The 18,702-nt window shown below is 40.1% G+C and overlaps 2 protein-coding genes across 2 annotated transcripts; one reads left to right on the forward strand and one right to left on the reverse strand.

Moving 5' to 3' along the window:
• Positions 1-6,127: 6,127 nt before the first annotated feature.
• On the reverse strand, positions 6,128-9,081 carry zgc:153913 (uncharacterized). Its single transcript, XM_008433323.3, has 2 exons — positions 8,332-9,081; positions 6,128-8,193 (listed from the first exon to the last, which is right to left on the reverse strand). Exon 2 carries the CDS (start codon positions 8,186-8,188, stop codon positions 6,632-6,634), a length of 1,557 nt encoding a protein of 518 aa, XP_008431545.2. The 5' UTR covers positions 8,189-8,193; positions 8,332-9,081; the 3' UTR covers positions 6,128-6,631.
• A 277-nt stretch (positions 9,082-9,358) lies between these two features.
• Positions 9,359-14,183, forward strand: cldn1 (claudin 1). Its single transcript, XM_008433322.2, has 4 exons — positions 9,359-9,851; positions 11,122-11,286; positions 12,814-12,898; positions 13,741-14,183. The coding sequence occupies exons 1-4, from the start codon at positions 9,629-9,631 to the stop codon at positions 13,898-13,900; spliced, it is 633 nt and encodes a 210-aa protein (XP_008431544.1). The 5' UTR covers positions 9,359-9,628; the 3' UTR covers positions 13,901-14,183.
• Positions 14,184-18,702: the final 4,519 nt, after the last annotated feature.

The raw sequence follows: 18,702 nt of genomic DNA on the forward strand, positions 1-18,702 counted from the left end.
GAGATTCATTACCTTCAAAGGTGGATTTATTCTAAACATGGTATGGTCATCACTAGATGTGTCCTCAGTCAGCATCATCCTCATAATGATGCAAACACTCCAGATCTATAGACAAGGCAAGTTTACTTCTATGGCACCCATTCATACACAGTGCAATCCAAAGTGCTTTCCAGGATATTGGAAGAGAAGCAAAGAAAAAATAAAGTATAAGCATCACGGCAATGCATAAGAGAGAAATGTTAAAATAAAATATGAATATTAAAGACAGGGAAGAAACAGCAGTTTGTCAGATTATTTGATAAAAAGCTTTCAAGTTAGTTTTGCGCCCATTTGTAATGGAAACACAGCTGAACCTATCAGGAATTTGTTTATATTAGCTTCTGTTAAAGTGCTGATCCAAAGACATCTGTTTCACCTCAACAGATATTAAAACCCAGAACTTAACGTTGTGTTGTTTTAGTTAAGCTGAGAAGATGCCTGACAGTAAAGAGAACTCAAAGACAAAACGAGAGCCCCTCCACTTATCACATCCTTTGAGAAGACCCTCCAAAACCCAAAAACAAAGACGGGCCCCCCTCAGTGGCTCCTCTCATTGTGACCCTCTCCATCTTCATAAAGGGCCTTCCACTTGTTTATCCAAGAAAAGGTTTAATAGCAGGGAGGGGGAGGACCATGCTGTCACTTTCACCACCGTAAAGAAGGCTTATTGTTGCTTGCTTCCTGAGGTCCTGTGCCTAAAGGCTTTCTTGAGAATAACCAGGCTCTTCACAGAAGTAGACCCGTTAAGACGCTGACAGTTTACTAAGCTATGTCACGGAAAAGTTGAGCAGCCTTGGGAGACGCATATTCATTTGCGACAGGTTTTGCCTGATCACCTTTTATTCGTCTCCCTGCTCCTACCTAATTTAAGTTTTTTTGGGGAAGCGGTACTGTCCCATTCGTGGAGATTAGCATGGTAAACATGAAGCTGGGAAGGGCCTGCCCCTTCCGTCCATTCCATGATTGATGGTGTCCTCTTAGAATCGGAGAGTGGACAGTGATGGTTTCCCTCTGACACACACCGGAAACCTCTGCTGCCTTGTTCTTAGAGCTGTTCTGGTGCTTGATGGGGGTCGAAGTAGGCAGAGGTTCACATCACAGTTAGGGCATATATTATGCACTCTGTATCAATGGTGAATGAACAGTACTCTTTGTCACTTGACTAAAATTACAACAATATTTCTTTCTATTCTTTTAGAAGAACTTAGAAGTGGAGGAGAAGCTTCCGACAGCATATTTACAACCCCACTGACAGTGCAACAGGAAGATTTCACACACACACCTTTCTTCTTCCAAATAATGTTTTTTTTTTGTTTATTTATTTTTTATTTTTTGAAAAATTCCTCCTGTAGAAAATAGCAAAAATGATTCTTGTACATCAAAATCATTTGCTGTCCCACCTTCCAATTTCACTAGCTGGTTTCTTTATAAAAACCACTGAGCTTTGCAGGATAACTGTGAAACAGCAAGATAGAGCTTTTATATTGTTTTAAGTAAACAGAAATGAAGTGAATTATCTGGTCTTGGGTCTTTTCCTATTTTTATTAGTAATTTTGAAAACCAAGGATCATCCTCTGGGCCAGACTTTAGAAAGGGCTTACAGGGGCAGTAGCCCAGGGCCACAATTTTTGGGGATGCCCAAAGAGTTTTCTTGTTTGTTTGTTTGTTTGTTTGTTTGTTTTAATGAATGTGTGTTATGCATTGTACTCACATAGGCCCATATCAAATTAATTGTATTAATATTTTGGGATTTTTATAAATGTAAACAATACTCAAGTATTTTAAAATAATGAAGTTCTAGTAATTTTTTTGGGAACAACATGGAGCTACTGCATTAAACCTACCATGCATCAATTTCTGTATAAGACCACTTAATAATGTATTGTAATTAACATTAGTAAAAAATGTTGGTAGTGGATCGCACACCAAAACCTTCTCAAGCCCAGGGGCCCACTTCCTTGTAAATCCGGCCACAATTAATCATTTTCCTTCCATTTCACAGTTGTGCCTTACTTTGTGTTGGTCTATTATGTAAAATAATAATAAAAATACACTGGAGACTTGTGGTTGTAACGTAAGTAGGAAAAACTCAAGGGGTATGAATGCTTCTGCGAAGTACCAAAAACGCAGGTGTAAACCCTAAGCTGGAATTTCTGATACTTATGCGCAGCTATATTTTCATGTCTCACAACAATAGCCTCTTCAGAAAGTACTTCTGCAGTTGGTAGCTTAAGTGTGGGAGGTATTTCAGATGTTTGGTGGCAAATAAACCACTCAATGTTGCACTCGCTCTCTGCTAGAACTACTACTTCTAGACAATGCCGCCTGCATGTATGCATAATAAAACCCTCTCCATCTGGGAGGCTCAAAACAAAACGGGGCTCGCTTTTTGGAGAGCACGATCCAGAAGGCCATAGTTCTTCTTTCTGAAGGCTATTGTTCCTCAATAATTGTAATGTGATGATAAGGAGCTTATAGCCTGTTGTTGTGTTCCAATTGGGATGGACAAGACAAAGACCAGCGAACCAGTACGATGAAAGATTACCATTATGGTGACATCGCCACGTCCACTTAACACCCACATCAGGTCAGCTGTTCTTAATTTGGTCACCAACCCCAGTTCAGCTGAGATCCAGGGGTCTGGACGCCTGGAGGGGGAAATCGTGACCTCTGTTTGTAAGCAAGGCTCCCAGTCTGAGGGAGCAAAATGGCCTGTTTGTGTTCTTGAGATGTTTGGATCATTGTATCATGGAGGAGTGAGTGTCGTCCTCTCATTGGGTAAGAGAGTGGAGCTAATAAGCACCTACCAATAGGATCTGGTCTTGGGAATCATTTCACATCTGAATGAAATTATTTCAATGATGCTGAGAGGAAGAATACTTTTAGCGTTAACTCTAACGCCTTGTTTTTAGATAAACTGATAAAGTACTGACCAAAACCCCTTAAAGGATCTTCACATTCCTGCGGTATCATAGCGTCTCACTGGATATTCTTAAAGGTGCAGTCTGTAAAATCAACTTTTTTGAGCTTTACATCATGTTATAATGTTATTCCCTCACCAAACACATACCTTAAATGTTGCTTTGATTCTTTCATGCCTGTTTGAGAGATCCTGTAATCTCTCATGGCAACCATCCAGCTGTGTAAAACATCTGGATGAACCTAGCCCCGCCTTCAAGGACGAAGCTCCTCCTCCGAGCTGCAGTTTCCAAGCTTCCGCCACACAGAGCCCGTATCCATCTCAACTGCCCCTCTCAGCGTTATTGTCTCAGTTGTGGGCAGACTATCCAGCAGGTATTAGCAAACACCTGGTGGAACTGCACATCCACTGAGCTCATTAAATGAGCTACTACAGAGCAACACTTGTAAAAATGATGTGAATACAAGAGCATTGTTTTGATGACTCCGTGAAGGCAGAGTTTTAGAAAGAGCAAGAGCTTTTAAAAAAAGACAGACGTCCAAATTCCATGTGCTAAATTACAAAGTCAAATTTCTTTTAAGTCATATTTGATGTAACTTGATTGAGCTATAAAGTATCACTATGTGCCTAGAGAATACACAGTCCTGCCCCTTTAATGCATTTTTAATTTTTAGACAAGTTGGTAAAGTGGACGCTGTCTTGAGTTATTTCAGATCTTCTGATCACAGTTCTCCCCCCTCCCCCCACCCCAGCCTCCAGGCACTGAGCCTCAGCTGACCTTTACTCCTTGTCCTGAGGAGCGCGGCTTGCCCTCTCCACCTCTATGTTCCCTGGTCAGTCTGAACACTGTGGGAACCCCACCCCCAGCTCCCACCCTGGTGCTTTGTATTGTTCTGGACAGATAAAGTCTCCTCCCCTCTGTTTCTTTCCTTTTCAATCTGTTTAGAGCGTGGAGTCCTGCTGTAAAAAAAATCTCAGTGCACAGGATAAAGAGATGAGATCTCACAGCAGATTGCCCTCCTCCCTCACAGTGAGGCACCCAGGCACTGTCTCTGTCTGTTCACTGAGCACTGGGAGACACTGGTCCTTACTGGCAGGTGATAGGGGATTAAAGATGACTCCATTAGTGTACTGGTTCTTGAGAAAGCATTCATTCCTCTTGAACTGTTTCACATTTGCCAGTTTACCACCACAAACTGCAATGCACTTTAGTGGGACTACTTGGGATTTACTGGGACAGATTGATGGATATCAGTGCACATTTGCACTGAGGAACTAAAATAATTCCTCATTAAAATTTTTTTAATGGGTTTAAAATTTTTCCTTGGAAAAGTGAGGTCAAGAAATAGGATTCCATTCCAGTATTTTTTGCTCCAATCATACAATAATACATTAGATCTATAAAAAAAATTATTTTAAGTATAGAAATATGGAGTCTTGCTGTTCCACCAGGTGTTTGCTAATTGCTGCTGCTGCTAGTCTGAAGGAGCTGAATGGTATATTTAATACCTATTTCTGGGATATTATTTTCAAAGATACTTTTAATCTCATAAACGTGCCTCCTTGGAACACATATTCTAATTTACTGAATGTGACTGTGCATAAAGGCAGGTGCATCGGGCCTTGGTAAGAAGATCTTCGGTTTGAATCCCAGCCAGGATCTTTCTACATGAGTTTGTTCTCCCTGCATGCTTGTGTTATCTCCAGATACTTCCTCCCACAATCCACCATTAGAGTGCTCTAATGGTAATCTGAGCACTCTAAATTGCCATTAGAGTTTGTCTCTAATGGCAAACTCTGATGTTTGCCATTAGAGACATGTAATGAACTGGCAACCTTGAATGTAACGTCTGTTTTGCTTAAAAGGAAGAATATTCAGTAAAATCAACACTTTTGAGTTTTACATTATGTTATAACGTTATTCCTTCATTAAAAACATACCAGTGTTGTTGTGATTCTTAACGCATGTTTGAGAAATCCTTCAATCTCCCATGGCAACCATTCAGGGGTGCCTGCTCTCATAAAACTCCTCCTTGGAGCTGCAGTCCTCCCCACCCAGCTCCTTCAGACTAGCGGCAGCAGCAATTAGCAAACGCCTGGTGGAACTGCGCGTCTCCATAGCTTATCATAGGAACCACTTCTCAATCCAGTCCTCCTAAGAATGTTGTTAAAGGCTTATTGACAAAAACATTAAGTGATGAAGGTGGAATGTCGGACAGAGCAGGAGCTTCTTAAAGGGACAGAGGCAAATTTCAAAACATTAAATCGCAAAGTCAATTTTTGAACTTATTTTTGATATATGCAGCATTTTCATAACAACTGAACTTGAAACTTGATTATGATACAAAATGCCACTATGTCCCTGGAAAATACATATTGCTGCCCCTTTAAGAACTCCTGGAGACTTTCACAAGCCGTCTGGTGACCCTGCATGGATAAACAGTTACAGACAATGATTGTTATCATGATTGTTCTCTATGTTTACTATATTAATTATAACACTTACTTCAATAATTGTGGTTTTGTTTACCCATTCATACTTGCATATTGGTTATAAGTGTTTTATTGTTTTTAATGTGTAAAGCATTTTGACCTGCCTGGTTGCTGAAATGTGCTATGCAAATAAACTTGAATTGACTGTAATAGTCTAATTTCTACTTTAGAACATTAAATATTTACAGCCCACATTAGTCCCGTTATCTAAAGCAATAGTTTCAGAAGAGTGAGAATTAGTTTCAGTTTAGGCGATCCAATCAGAGCTTTGGAAATGTGACCGCTTCAGCTTGTCTTTGTCCTGTTTAATGTGATGTCATTCACATCACATTGAAGAGCTAATTGACCGACTGCCATTTGACCCTTGTTAACCACCAGTAAGTGCTGTATTCAAGGTGCAGCCATCTGTGCGCCTTGCTGTGCAAAGGGGGAACCTCCTCCTGCTCTCTTTTGTCATCCGTCTGAGTCTTCAGGACCAGAGTGATGACCACAGGACGGCCGGTCAGTCTCTGTAGTACTATGAAACTATGAATAAAAAAAGATGTAGTAAGTAAAACAAAAAGTTAGCATGAACATAAACATCTAAGTACATCATCGACCCCTGGTGTGAACGTTGATAACCAAAACTTCAACACAGATGTCAAAATGTATTCAACTGAAAGTTCACAAAAAAAATAATTTTAGGTTAGATTTTATTTCAAGTTTATTTTCTGGAAAAATAAACTTAGGAAACTAAGCGCAGCAAATGTTTTCAAGATTAGCCAAACAATGCTAAACCGCTGAGCGAAAAGGTAGCTCAGATATTAGCTCATTGGAGCAAGTGTGCCCAGAATTAAATTACACACAGATGGACTTTTCTGATTGGGTGACTTCTGAAGACATTTTGTTGCACTAAATTTTATTTAGGGGCATCTGAGTAAATACATATGCACGCCAGAGTTTTTCTGGTTTATCGGTACTCGTGCTTTTTAGTCACTGGAGGACCTTAAATAAAAAAATAACTGGCTGAAGTTTGCACAAAAAGAGCTTTATCCACACTCTGTCATCCAGCAGGATTTCTTCATACTGGTTGTCAGTCAATGAGTCAGATATTTGCTTATAGTACTGACTAACAGTCAGGCAACATCATCGACCCCTGGTGTGAAGAAAGAATTTGCTCACTGGACAAAGTCCTTGAAGCTAATCAATGGTGCTCTCTCTCAGCGTCTCATTGCTACATTGAGCTTTATCAGACTCTTTTTCCAAAATGTGCTCCCTAACCTCACCGTCTTCCTCTTGAAACTGCACTTTAACCGTCATGGTAGAGCACTTTTCCACGCTGCACCTAACGACCACGGTGTTGTTTGATACTTGCAGGCTGCAGGAGTTTGGCTCAGGCATCCATTCTGCCGACCGGTGACAGACCAACTGATCCTTTCTGATGGAAACCAGGGTTCGTTTTCTCAGAGAGTCCGGCCTCTCACAGGCCACAAGGTCCGACAGCTCCACGTCCTGTAAGTTCTGGATTAGCCAGTCATGAAGGTACCACAGCTGGCATTCGCACCTCCAGGGGTTCCCATGAAGCCTCACCGTTGGCCGCAAGATAAAATTATCAAAAAGTCCCAGCGGGAGCGTTTCCAGCTGGTTGTCAGACAGGTAGAGCCTCTTAAGTAAAACCTGGTCCTGAAACAGTTTGGAGTCCAGCTCGGTCAGGTTGTTATTGTGGAGGTTGATCACCTCGATGCTCAACAGGTCTTTAAAGATCCCTTCAGGCAGAGAGGTGAGCTGGTTGTCAGACAGGTCCAGGCTCTCCAAGGAGGTTAGATTTCTGAAAAGGTTTTCTGTGAGGCTGGAAAGCTGGTTGTCCGACAATGTGAGGTCTGTCAGTGAGCTCAGGCTCTCCAGAGACAACTCAGTCAGTCTGTTGCCTTTGAGGTTCAGCTCCTTCAGATTTGTCGGCTCCCCTCCGAAGGCTTTATCGACGAAGGCTGTCAGGCGGTTCCCACGGAGGTTCAGCACACTCAGGTTTGCCATCGCAGAGAAGACGCCATCGTCGAGCTGCACTATCTTGTTCCACTCTAGGTGAAGCTCGGTGAGCTGTGAGGTGTTGCGGAACGTGTCAGATGTGAGGTTGCCAATGAGGTTGTTGCCCAACTTCAGAATCTCCAAATTGGCCAGGCCAGAAAAGGTCTCTCTTGTGACTTTTTGGATTCTGTTTTGGGAGAGATCAAGAATGCGCAGCGAGCTGAGGTTCCGGAAAAGAAACGGAGGTAGATCTGACAACACGTTGCTCTTCATCTGCAGAACCTCCAGCTGTGTCAGAGGGTCAAACAACCCAGGAAGTATTGTTTCCAGTCTGTTGTAGTTGAGCAGCAGTTTGTTTAGCTTCTCCTGCTTGGAGAAGGTTCCCAGGTAGAGGTGATCCAGATTGGGATTCCCGCTGAGCTCCAGCTCCTGAAGCTCGGTCAGATGCTCAAATGCAGTCAAGTGGATACTTTTCAGGGCGTTGTTTAGGAAGATGAGCTTGGTGAGCTGTGAACTTTCCATCAGCGAGTTGGAAAAAAGGTACACCAAGGAGGACGTCATTATAATAACCTCCCTGACCTCTCTGGAGATGTCCCTGGGTAAAGACGACATCCTCTCATCTGCACACAGCACTTGATGCTCAGTGAAGCACTGGCATTTGTAGGGACAGGCACTGTTGCCTATACGGCAGAGAAGTAGAACCAGGAGAGTCTGACCCAACTGTCTGTCCATGGTTACTGCAAAAAAGGAAGAATATAAAATAACAGATTTAAAGACTGTTGGATACATTAAACTGCCACAATTTCTGTTCATCATCTATTCAGTCACAAAAGAACCAGACTTTTCCAATAAAACACGAAAGAACTCCAACATACCTGTGTGTTACGGCGATCCCATAGCACTGAGATAAATGTGCGGGTGCATCGGCAAAGCAGCTGACGCAGACTGCAAACAACAAGCCTGACTTAGGAGAGATAAAAACCTTTGGACAGCAGCCCGGGTGCTGCCACGATTTCATCAGACCAACATCCCAAAAAGTTCCTGCTGGGATAAGTGGACTGTTAGTTTCAGCAAAAAAAATAAAATAAAAAATACAAAGGTTTAGTAAACAAAGCAAACAGATTCAAGAGAAATGGGTTTTCTCACTGTGTCAGATTATAGTTTCAAGTTACATCATAATACGTCAAGAAATCTATTCATGTCAATAATTCAGTTAAAATAGTGAAACTTATGATGTAAAATAATCATAAGTTGCAGCCCTAATTTTGAGTATTTTGATAGATATGATGTGTTTTACTGCTAAATTAAGTTATTCAGAAAAACAAAATATTACATACGACTGAAAGATTTTAATATAGTAGTCCCTCTGGAAAATATGTCCAGGAACAATACAATATTATCCACTTAGTACTTGGTCTGGGCTCCTTTAACATGAATTATTGCTTTAATGCAGAGAGGTATGGAGGAAATCAGCAGAGGATAAAACACAGTAAACAAAAAGGGGCTGGGAACAGAGCCTTGAGGAACCCCATATGTGACGTTTGTTTCCTCAGGTTTATAATGATCAAATCAGACCTGCAGAGCAGAACCAATCAGTCTTCCTTATGCAGAGCACAATATGATATAACATTCTTACAGAAAAAAATATAAACTTGGATTATATAATACTTGCTTCTACAAAGAAAATGAATTTTGTGTTTTCATTTATCTGTAATCAATAACCATCAAAACAATGTGAAATAAATTACTCAGCATATTAGATCGATGTGTTTGTGATATCTTAAGGTTTTAATTTTAATTATATTCTATTAATGTTTTTATAATTGCACAGACTTTGGAGATTATGTAGCAAACCCCACTTATGTCTGAATGATATTTTACTGTTTTTTTCCTCCAGTTTAAGGATTTTAAGCAGTTCCCCCTTCATTGCAGTAGAAGCTCAGGTCCACATAGTGTCACCGTTTTTCTTCTTCACTGGATGAAAGGCAGTGAGAGTCCTGGATCCTCCCTTTTCCTTCAGGTTTTTCCCAAGTAGATGCACAGCTGCATACCTGCTGCTTTTTTTTTTCTGTGATCCACAGGGAAAGAACATCAAGCCAGGTTCCAATCTTTAAAATCCTTCTTTCTCACTCTACTTCACAGCATTTGTTTCATCCTGCTAAAGGTAAAAAAATGCCAAATTCTGGAGTTCAGCTTCTTGGCTTCTCCCTGGCCTTCCTTGGCTTCATTGGGACAATAGCATGCACAGCCATGGTGGAGTGGAAAGCTTCGTCGTACGCCGGGGGCAACATCGTCACAGCTCAGGCCATGTATGAGGGTCTGTGGAAGAGCTGCGTGTGGCAGAGCACCGGGCAGATTCAGTGTAAAATCTACGACTCCCTCCTTCAGCTGCCACGTAAGTTTTAGTGATGCCCTCCTCAGTCAGACTGCTTTACTGCGAGCTCTAAAGCAAAGTAAACTATTTTGTTTTATGCAGATTCCAAAATTTGGACAATTAGGTTTGACTGTGGGAGGAATGTGAAATGAAAATATGGTGGATTTATGCCTCATTTTGGAATACATACAGGTTATAACATCATGAAAGACGTCCTACTGAACATCAGAGACATTCTGACATCTTCAGGACCTCTGACAAGCCGGGACGTGTTTCTCAGATACCAGCAGCTCTCTGATCACAGAAACCCTCCACTGAAACGCACTGCAAAAACACAAACTCTTACCGAGATCCAGTGGCAATATTTTAGTACACTTGAAATAAGACAAAACAAATTATATGTATATCACTTATAACAAGATATTTTTGCCATGATTTTAGTCAAATAATCTGCTGGTGGAACTAGATAGATAGATAGATAGATAGATAGATAGATAGATAGATAGATAGATAGATAGATAGATAGATAGATAGATAGATAGATAGATAGATAGATAGATAGATAGATAGATAGATAGATAGATAGATAGATAGATAGATAGATAGATAGATAGATAGATAGATAGATAGATAGATAGATAGATAGATAGATAGATAGATAGATAGATAGATAGATAGATAGATAGATAGATAGATAGATAGATAGATAGAAACTTTATTAATCCCTTTGGGATTTTCCCTCAGGGAAATTGTTAATAATTTTTATTAATAATTAATAATTTTTTAGTAATTTTTCATCCATGTTAAAGAATTATTGACTTAGAAAAGCTCCTTTATGAGGCTGATATGTTACTTGTAGATTATTTCAAGAATGTAGTGCTATATACATGAGGCACCAATAAAAACAATATTAAATTGTTAAGACCGTCAGTAAAAGTATGGAACTTATATTTTCAAATTATCTGAATGAAGGATTAATGGTTTTGAGCAATCTGATGGCCAATGGGAGGTAATAATTTATAATGTGACTAAATTAAAACTATACTCCAAAGTATTGTTTTATTCTCCAAAGTGATGGAAAAGACCTGCAAGTCAGAAGCCCTGTACGGCGGATGTTCCCAAAAACAACCCTTATTTCCCTTAATAAATAATATTATCATTTGAAATCTACAGTTTATGTGTAAAATTTTGTCTGATACTAAAATTTGATTGAAGATCTGAAACATTCTTCAATGTTACTGCGGATAAAATGTCCTAATCGAAGGCCTCCATCCTGAATGTGTGCCTCCAGCGAACATACAGGGGACCCGGGCGCTCATGTGTGCAGCCATCTTTCTCTGCTTCATTTCCATGATGGTGACGGTGGTCGGATTGGAGTGCACCACCTGTATGGCAGAACAACCACAGCAGAAGTCCAAGGTGGCTCTGGCTGGAGGAGTGATCTTCATTATAGCTGGTGAGAGACTCGACACAATTTGTTTTCTTTGAGTTTCTCATGAAGAAACATTTTAACGAATCAACTAGAAATTCTGGCTGCACAGTGGCGCAGTTGGTAGAGCTGTTACCTTGCAGATAGAAAGTTCTGGGTTTGATTCCCGGCCCCGGTCTTTCTGCATGGAGTTTGCATGTTCTCCCTGTGCATGCGTGGGTTTTCTCCGGGTACTCCGGTTTCCCCCCACAGTCCAAAAACATGACTGTCAGGTTAATTGGCCTCTCCAAATTGCCCCTAGGTGTGTGTGTGCATGATTGTGTGTCTCTGTGTTGCCCTGCGACAGACTGGCGACCTGTCCAGGATGACCTTGCCTCTCGCCCGGAATGTTAGCTGGAGATGGGCACCAGCAACCCTCCCGACCCCACTAAGGCACAAGGGTGTAAAGAAAATGGATGGATGGAACTAGAAATTCTCTAGTAACCCTTAATATATGCATTAAACAGTGCTTAAACAGTTCAGTAAAATAAATGTTTAATCTGCTACACTGCAGCCAGCATTTTGGCTCAGATCCATCACTTAATTAATCACAGATTAATCACAGAATCAGTTTCTTTCATTCCAATCTCTCCACTGCTGTGGATAAAACCATAGAGTCATCAGGAACCAGATGGTATGACTCTGTAGCGGTGTTTATGTTAACCGTAAAGTTGTGCACGTTTAAATTCTGAAAATAAATTGACTTAATGTAAACATGACAATTTTGAAAAAAAAAAACAAAATAAAACAACAACATGCTTTTTAATAAAAAGTTGTTGCACTAGGATGAGGTATTTTTTCGGTGGTACTGAAATAGATGTTTCACAGAACTGCAAAGGCAACACCTTTTTTCCGCATCCCGAGTCACATGATCAATAATGGATGTTACTACTGGTGGAAACAATGAAGAAGACAGCAGGAAGTGGTGGCAGGGTGATGTTTTTTTTTTTTTTTTTTGGACATTGTGCAGCTGGCTCCACCGGCGCTCTCACAGCGTCACACAGTTCAGAAAAAGTTGTATGTCATTCCAACGTTTTGAATCCATAACTTTTATGCAAAAACGGTGACTGTAATTTCCCAAAAACACAGCAAACGTAGCCGCTTCCAAGAAGAAGGGGAAAGCCTGAACAAAACACCAACATCTTCTCTGATTGGCTGACAGATGACGAGCCACTCATCTATCAGCCAGTTATATCTCTTGTAACTGTTTATTTGAAGAACTTTGAAAGTGTTAATTAACATAAAATATGTAAATATGTTAAAATGTTGTCCTTCAAGACCAAATAAACATTATGATAAAAATAAAGCTTAAAAAATGTGCAAGGTCATTTTAGGCCTCAAAAATCACAAAAAGACATTGAAATATCCTGGAGGGACTTCATAAAAATATGAATCATTTAGCTTTTAACTTTTGAGAAATACTTTATATTCTTTTGACGTTATAATTTAGCAAGTTGAACCTGGATTATGGAAGAACGAGTTGTGATTCGTCTGTCCTTGCTGCTGGTTTTCCAGGTGTGCTTGCCCTGTTTGGAACATCCTGGTACGGCCACAGAGTAGCCCAGGACTTCTACAGCCCATCAACTCCCACTAACTCCAGGTAAGGAGCTCCTCACTCATTTACCCCCAAAGCTCCTAGGAAGGTATTACTAATCACAACGGATGAGTTTTAATAAATGAAGCTAAATATTCCGCTCACAAATATTTAGTAAGAAAGCTAAATATTTAGATCTAGACTAAATATTGAACTCTAAATGAAATATTTAGTAAACTAAGCGAGGTTTACTTACTCATATCAGTTATATAAGTAGTTCTAGGTGTTGGATGGATAGCATAAAATCTGAAAATATATAGTTAATGATAGATTAACTGTAGATTTAATGTCAATCTAATCTTAGTTTGTTAGTAAACTAAGCTTATATTAGTTTTTATTAGTTATGTTATGGCAAAAATAAAGCTCAAAATATGGGCAAAGTCATGTTAGGCCTCAAAATGATTTTTGCAGCCTAATATAAACTAAGTAACGTTAGTTTATATTAGTAACTAGACTTTATTTATTTTACTACCTCTAAATTAAATATTTATTTTACAAACTAAACATGTAGTAAACAGCAATAAAAATATTTAGCTTCCAACTACATATTTAGTTAGCAAGCAAAATTTTCAGTTTGAAGCTAAATATTTAGCTCTAAACCAAACTTTTAGAGCTTAGCTAAATATTTAACTAGTTTACAAATTCACTTGTCGATAGCTGGAAGTAGGCTATCAAAATAAAAGCTGGGTCTTGCAAAGCTTTACATAAAATCCTCAATGCCATCCGTGTCCAAAGCCTAATCTGAACTGTTGCTACTGGATGTGCTGTTCATTTTTTATTATCATTCAGTACGCAGACGTCTAAAACCGTGAGCTTTGAGGTGTCACGGTGATCTGTGTCATCCACAGGTATGAATTCGGGTCTGCCTTGTACGTCGGATGGGGAGCGGCCTGCATGTGCATCATTGGTGGGGGCTTCCTGTGCTGCATGTGTTCAGACAGGGGCTCCTCCGGGAAAGGCCCCCGCTACCCTCCGTCCAGCTCTGCAGGAGGCAGAGGCTACGTGTGAGCAGGAGCTCTGGCTCTGCAGCCTCTGCTCAGGCACCAGTCCACCGAAATCTACAGCTAAATGTTAATAAACAGCATGTTTTCTATTTCTTTGTTTTGTCCAAATGTGATGGAAATCCAGAACTATTGTTTGAGTTTTAATACGTCGTCCACTTCTTTTACTGTAATGGTTTTTTAGAGCTGATGTAAAATGTTGAGAGTAACAGGGAAATGTTCTTTCATCTGACTTTCTTGATTATTTTTTTAATTATTATGATTAAATACAAAATAAAATCTGAAAAACATTTCCACTATAGGTGTGGTCTTCTGCACTAGTGAATTGAAAGGAACACCAGATGTTTCTTTTTCAAAAGAAAACTGCCATCTAATTCCTGTTTTTCCATGGCTTATTTCCCAAATCCAAACACTCAATATCAGACATCTCTAGAGTAACATCTTTAGGAGAGGTCTTATCCCATGACCTATCCTACAACCTTTTGCATAGTGTCTAGTACATGCCTGGAACATTCAGGCTCTATACAAATTTTAATAGAATATCCAAAAAATAATGAAAAATTTTTGCATGCATGTGCAAATCTATGTTTAAAGGGGCAGTAGTACGTATTTTTCCAGGCACATAGTGCCATCTATTAGCACAATCAAGTAACCATGTTACCTTCAGTTGTTATAAAAATGCTGTGTGTCAAACGTGACTTAGAACTTCCCAACATGACATCTTGAAATTGGGCCTCTGTCTCTTTAAGAAACTTCTACTCTTTCTGAAGCTCCACCTTCAGGAAGTCATTACAACATGGCTCCTCTATTAACCCTGACAACTTTTTTACCAGCACTGGTTGCCATGGGAGATTTCTCAAACATGTATGAAAGAATCAAGGCAACACTCCAGGTATGTTTTGATGACGGAATAACATCACAACATGATGTAAAGCTAAAAAGAAAAAAATAGTCAATTTTACATAAGATTTTTTTTATTTGTATTATCTTTCAAGAATATAACAAAATTGGAGTGGTACCCTCAGTGATAAATACATGAATAAATAAAGTCTTAATCAGTTATTAGGGTGCATGCCAAGAGGGAAACTTACCGTATTTTCCGCACCATAAGACGCACCTAGAAACCTTCAATTTCCTCAAAAACCAACAGTGCGCCTTATAATCCGATGCGCCTTATACATGGATCAATATGGGCTCTTTGCACCTACGGCGTTGACGTCACATCTTCAGGAGCTAATGCGGCTCATTTGTTTCTGCTTTGAGTTACCATGACTGCTAGAAAAGACTAAGTCGTATTTCAGATGTAAAAAAAGCAATGCTATGAACATTGTTGTCTTCCTAATATAATGGGCTTTTAAGTTTTCATTAATTTCCAAGCGATCCTGAATTAAGAAGATGGTGGCTTGTAATATTTGCCACTACCAGTTAAAGCTAGCGCTGCACAACGCAAAGTTTGCAGCCTTCACTTCACTCCGGATCAGCCTAAAAATACCGGGGATACGGATGGTAAATAAAGGAGCCGTCCCCGAGTAACTTCCATGGAATCACTTCTGTATTCAGCCTGAAAGAGCGAGTTTATGGGAGAGCAGACCAGAGCCAGACAGCCGAGAACTGATCCGCCTGTACATACTGCTGTAAACACCGTCCTATCTTAGCTCTTCACAAGAAACATGCAAAGGTAATAAAACAAAATAACACGGAGACCTTAAGGGACACTGTCATATTTTTCTAAAAGCAGCAACTGTGAACCTGAACGGTCAGCTGAACCAGATTTCTGACACCAGAGCTGCGCTGCTGCTAAGCTATGAGGCTTGTTGTGCTTCGTCATGCTTCAGAAGCTAAAAGCCCGAACCGTAATCTCCCCGTTAGTCTCTGACACTAACGACCCGTTAGAATGTTGAGATACTTCAATAGAACATTTTTACAAGAACAATGTCCGAGAATATTGCCTACTAGCATAAGCTAAGGTTAATGTTAGCCAAAGTTTAAGTAAAACTCACCTTCGTATCAGTGAATGTATAACGAGGCGTACATCTTAAAACCGTTCTCCAGCTGACTTGTTGGGGCTTCGGATCAATGTACAAACCTTGGCCAAGCCCTGCAAGCACCTAATGTAAAATGATATTTTTATTGGATCGAAAACAATCGAGCCGCTTTTCACCGAACGCGGAAGCAAAGAGTCCATGGACCTTACCAAGCTCCGCCCAGAAACGCCCTCTAAAATCCCACGTGGCTGCATGTCTCACAAGCAAAGCCTCGCGGTGCTTAGTTTCTATGTAAACATGGCGTCTTTCATTTCGACTGACTCTGCAGAGTATTTCAGAGTCGATTAGTTTAGCATTTCTGCCAGATTTTCACATAATATCAGCCACCACAATGGACAGGGGAACCAACAAGTTCATGTCATCTTTTTTGGACGACATCAAGGTGTTTGAGCCATGCGATGCCTCTAACATTGTGCGCATCACAGCGAAATGCTACCGGTCGATGAGGAAAACAGCAGATCCTCACACCCTCAGCATAAATATAGCTGTGGACAAGATCACTGACGCCTATTGTTCTTGCAAGGCTGGGTAAGTTGGGCATTCGTGGTTTTGAGGGTTACTTTTGAAACCAGTGATTTCTGTTGTTGGCAAAAGTTTGAGTGTCCCTAGGCCAGATGCTAGCGTGGCTAACACAATTACAGTTTAGTAAAAAGCCTTTTCAGGTAACATAAAATCTTTAATGTATGTCAGATACGGTACACATTGCATATTGATCTGTTCAGCTAACGTAAGACTGTGTAACAGACAGGCTTCAAGGTGTAGAAGTTGTATCGGTACTGCCATTATGCTGTACTAATCATTGTGGTCTGCTAGTCCACAATGTACTTTAGCATGTGTTTACTTCTGTAGCTTGTGTTTGTGAGACAGTCACGCACGTGGTAGCTTCGCTGTGACGTAAAATGGGCATTAGCCAATGAAACGCGGCCCGTGTGGAAAGGTCCATTGAGCCACAACAGGTCTAGCCATAGACATAATATAAGGATGGACGCCTCATGGACCGCTCTCGCCTATTGTCGCTGACGAGATTTAGGGTGGTCATCTTGGAGCGGTCCACCACTCCACTCAGCGTTATGTGTTTAGCAGGCACAATGACGTATCAGCGCATTTAATCAATCATAACACGCTTTTTTGTTACTGGAAACCATATTCAAACATCTATCAGAGCTACATTTATAAACAATTGTATTTTTAAGTATGTTTTTAATACATAGTTCAGCATATTTAAATATGCCTAGTGGCTATAACAATAGAATAGGAATTGAATATTCTGATATTGATGTATGATGAGCATATTACAAAGCACAAGGCCGTTCATAATTTATTTAATAAATTATTTAGTAATATCAATACATATTTATATAACTATACAAACAAATAAATAATGATTAATAATGACAAATAAATAATGATTAATACTGAATAATATATATTGGATACATGTATGTATGTATGTATGTATGTATGTATGTATGTATGTATGTATGTATGTATGTATGTATGTATGTATGTATGTATGTATGTATGTATGTATGTATGTGCATACATACATATATAGATATATGTATATGTTTTCCAGCTGACGAGTTCTAGCTTCAGAGATTCAGCAGCTGAGATTTAGTCCAAAATCCGATGTGAGATTCATCCGTGCTGATTCATTCAACCGTGAATCTGTCTCTCTTTAAAGATATTTCCCACTTCTTCCTCACATTGTGTCTTTAGGAAACCTTCAAAACAAAAACGATGTATTTTACTTTTGACAGAGTGAAAGAATTACATATAAATAATAGTCTTTACCACCTGTGTAAACTTTGCTGGTGAATGTTATATAAGTTTTATAATATATGTTACATTGTTTCATTTCTAATGTAGTCTCTTGTGTCAGACAATCCAAGTCAATGTTAGAGAATAATACATTTTTTTTAGATTTACGGAATCTCAGTTAGCCTGAACCCGGTATTACACCAAGCACTATAGCTAATATTAGGTATCTTGCCGGTGGACATAAATACAGTAAAGTAATATTCTAACCACAAAATATACACAATAATATGTCCATCTTACTTGTGAAATGTTGTTTGTGGAGCCCTCACATCAATAGTCCATCAATCCGAACAGCAATATCCCTCAGTGCTGAGGCATCTTCTGCTGTTTTGGTTGAGCAAAGTAGGAGGGAGTACCGCTCCAAGATGGCTGCCGTATTTCCTGCGCCAGAACAGCCAATGCGGGGTCTACTCTTATATTATGGCTATGTGTCTATGTACCTACCGACCTGATAAAAAGGTCGTCTGCAGGTCATTTAGCACCACGTTCACCTCGAACATGCTGTGCGCGAACGGAGAAGGGTGACCATTGTCTGGCCACACCCCGGCCCAGTCGCGGCTCTCCTCGCCGACCGGAGTCGGACTGTTTTGTTGACATTCTTTATGTCACTTTGGACAAAGCCACTTTGTCCAAGCCACAAAGTGGCTTTAGACATTCATCTGGGGTGCTTCGACTAGGGTTACCAAGGGACCAGTCCAGTGCTGCGGCGGCAGCGTGTCGGTTGGTCTGTATTACCCAGAAAGCAGTTGGGCACAATATCGCAACACCAACACCGTGAGTGAAACTGATTGGGGCAGCCTACTGTATAAAATACTCGGGGACCATGTCACAATTACATTTGTATAGTACGGAAAAATCGCGTCCCGTATAGGTTCAGTATTTTAAGGGACGGGTGGCAACCCTAACTGTAGCGTCTATTCTGTGCGCCTTATAATGCGGTGCG

The sequence above is a fragment of the Poecilia reticulata genome, chromosome 17 (genome assembly GCF_904066995.2).
Source record: "Poecilia reticulata chromosome 17, P_reticulata-male-v2, whole genome shotgun sequence".
NCBI classification, from domain to species: Eukaryota; Metazoa; Chordata; class Actinopteri; order Cyprinodontiformes; family Poeciliidae; genus Poecilia; species Poecilia reticulata.

Excerpts from the sequence above, each read along its gene's own strand:
- cldn1 (XM_008433322.2), top strand. The coding sequence starts at position 9,629 with ATGCCAAATTCTGGAGTTCAGCTTCTTGGCTTCTCCCTGGCCTTCCTT. Across the intron at positions 11,287-12,813 it reads AGTGATCTTCATTATAGCTG|GTGTGCTTGCCCTGTTTGGA; the intron begins GTGAGAGACTCG and ends CTGGTTTTCCAG. Across the intron at positions 12,899-13,740 it reads TCAACTCCCACTAACTCCAG|GTATGAATTCGGGTCTGCCT; the intron begins GTAAGGAGCTCC and ends TGTCATCCACAG.
- zgc:153913 (XM_008433323.3), bottom strand. The coding sequence starts at position 8,188 with ATGGACAGACAGTTGGGTCAGACTCTCCTGGTTCTACTTCTCTGCCGT.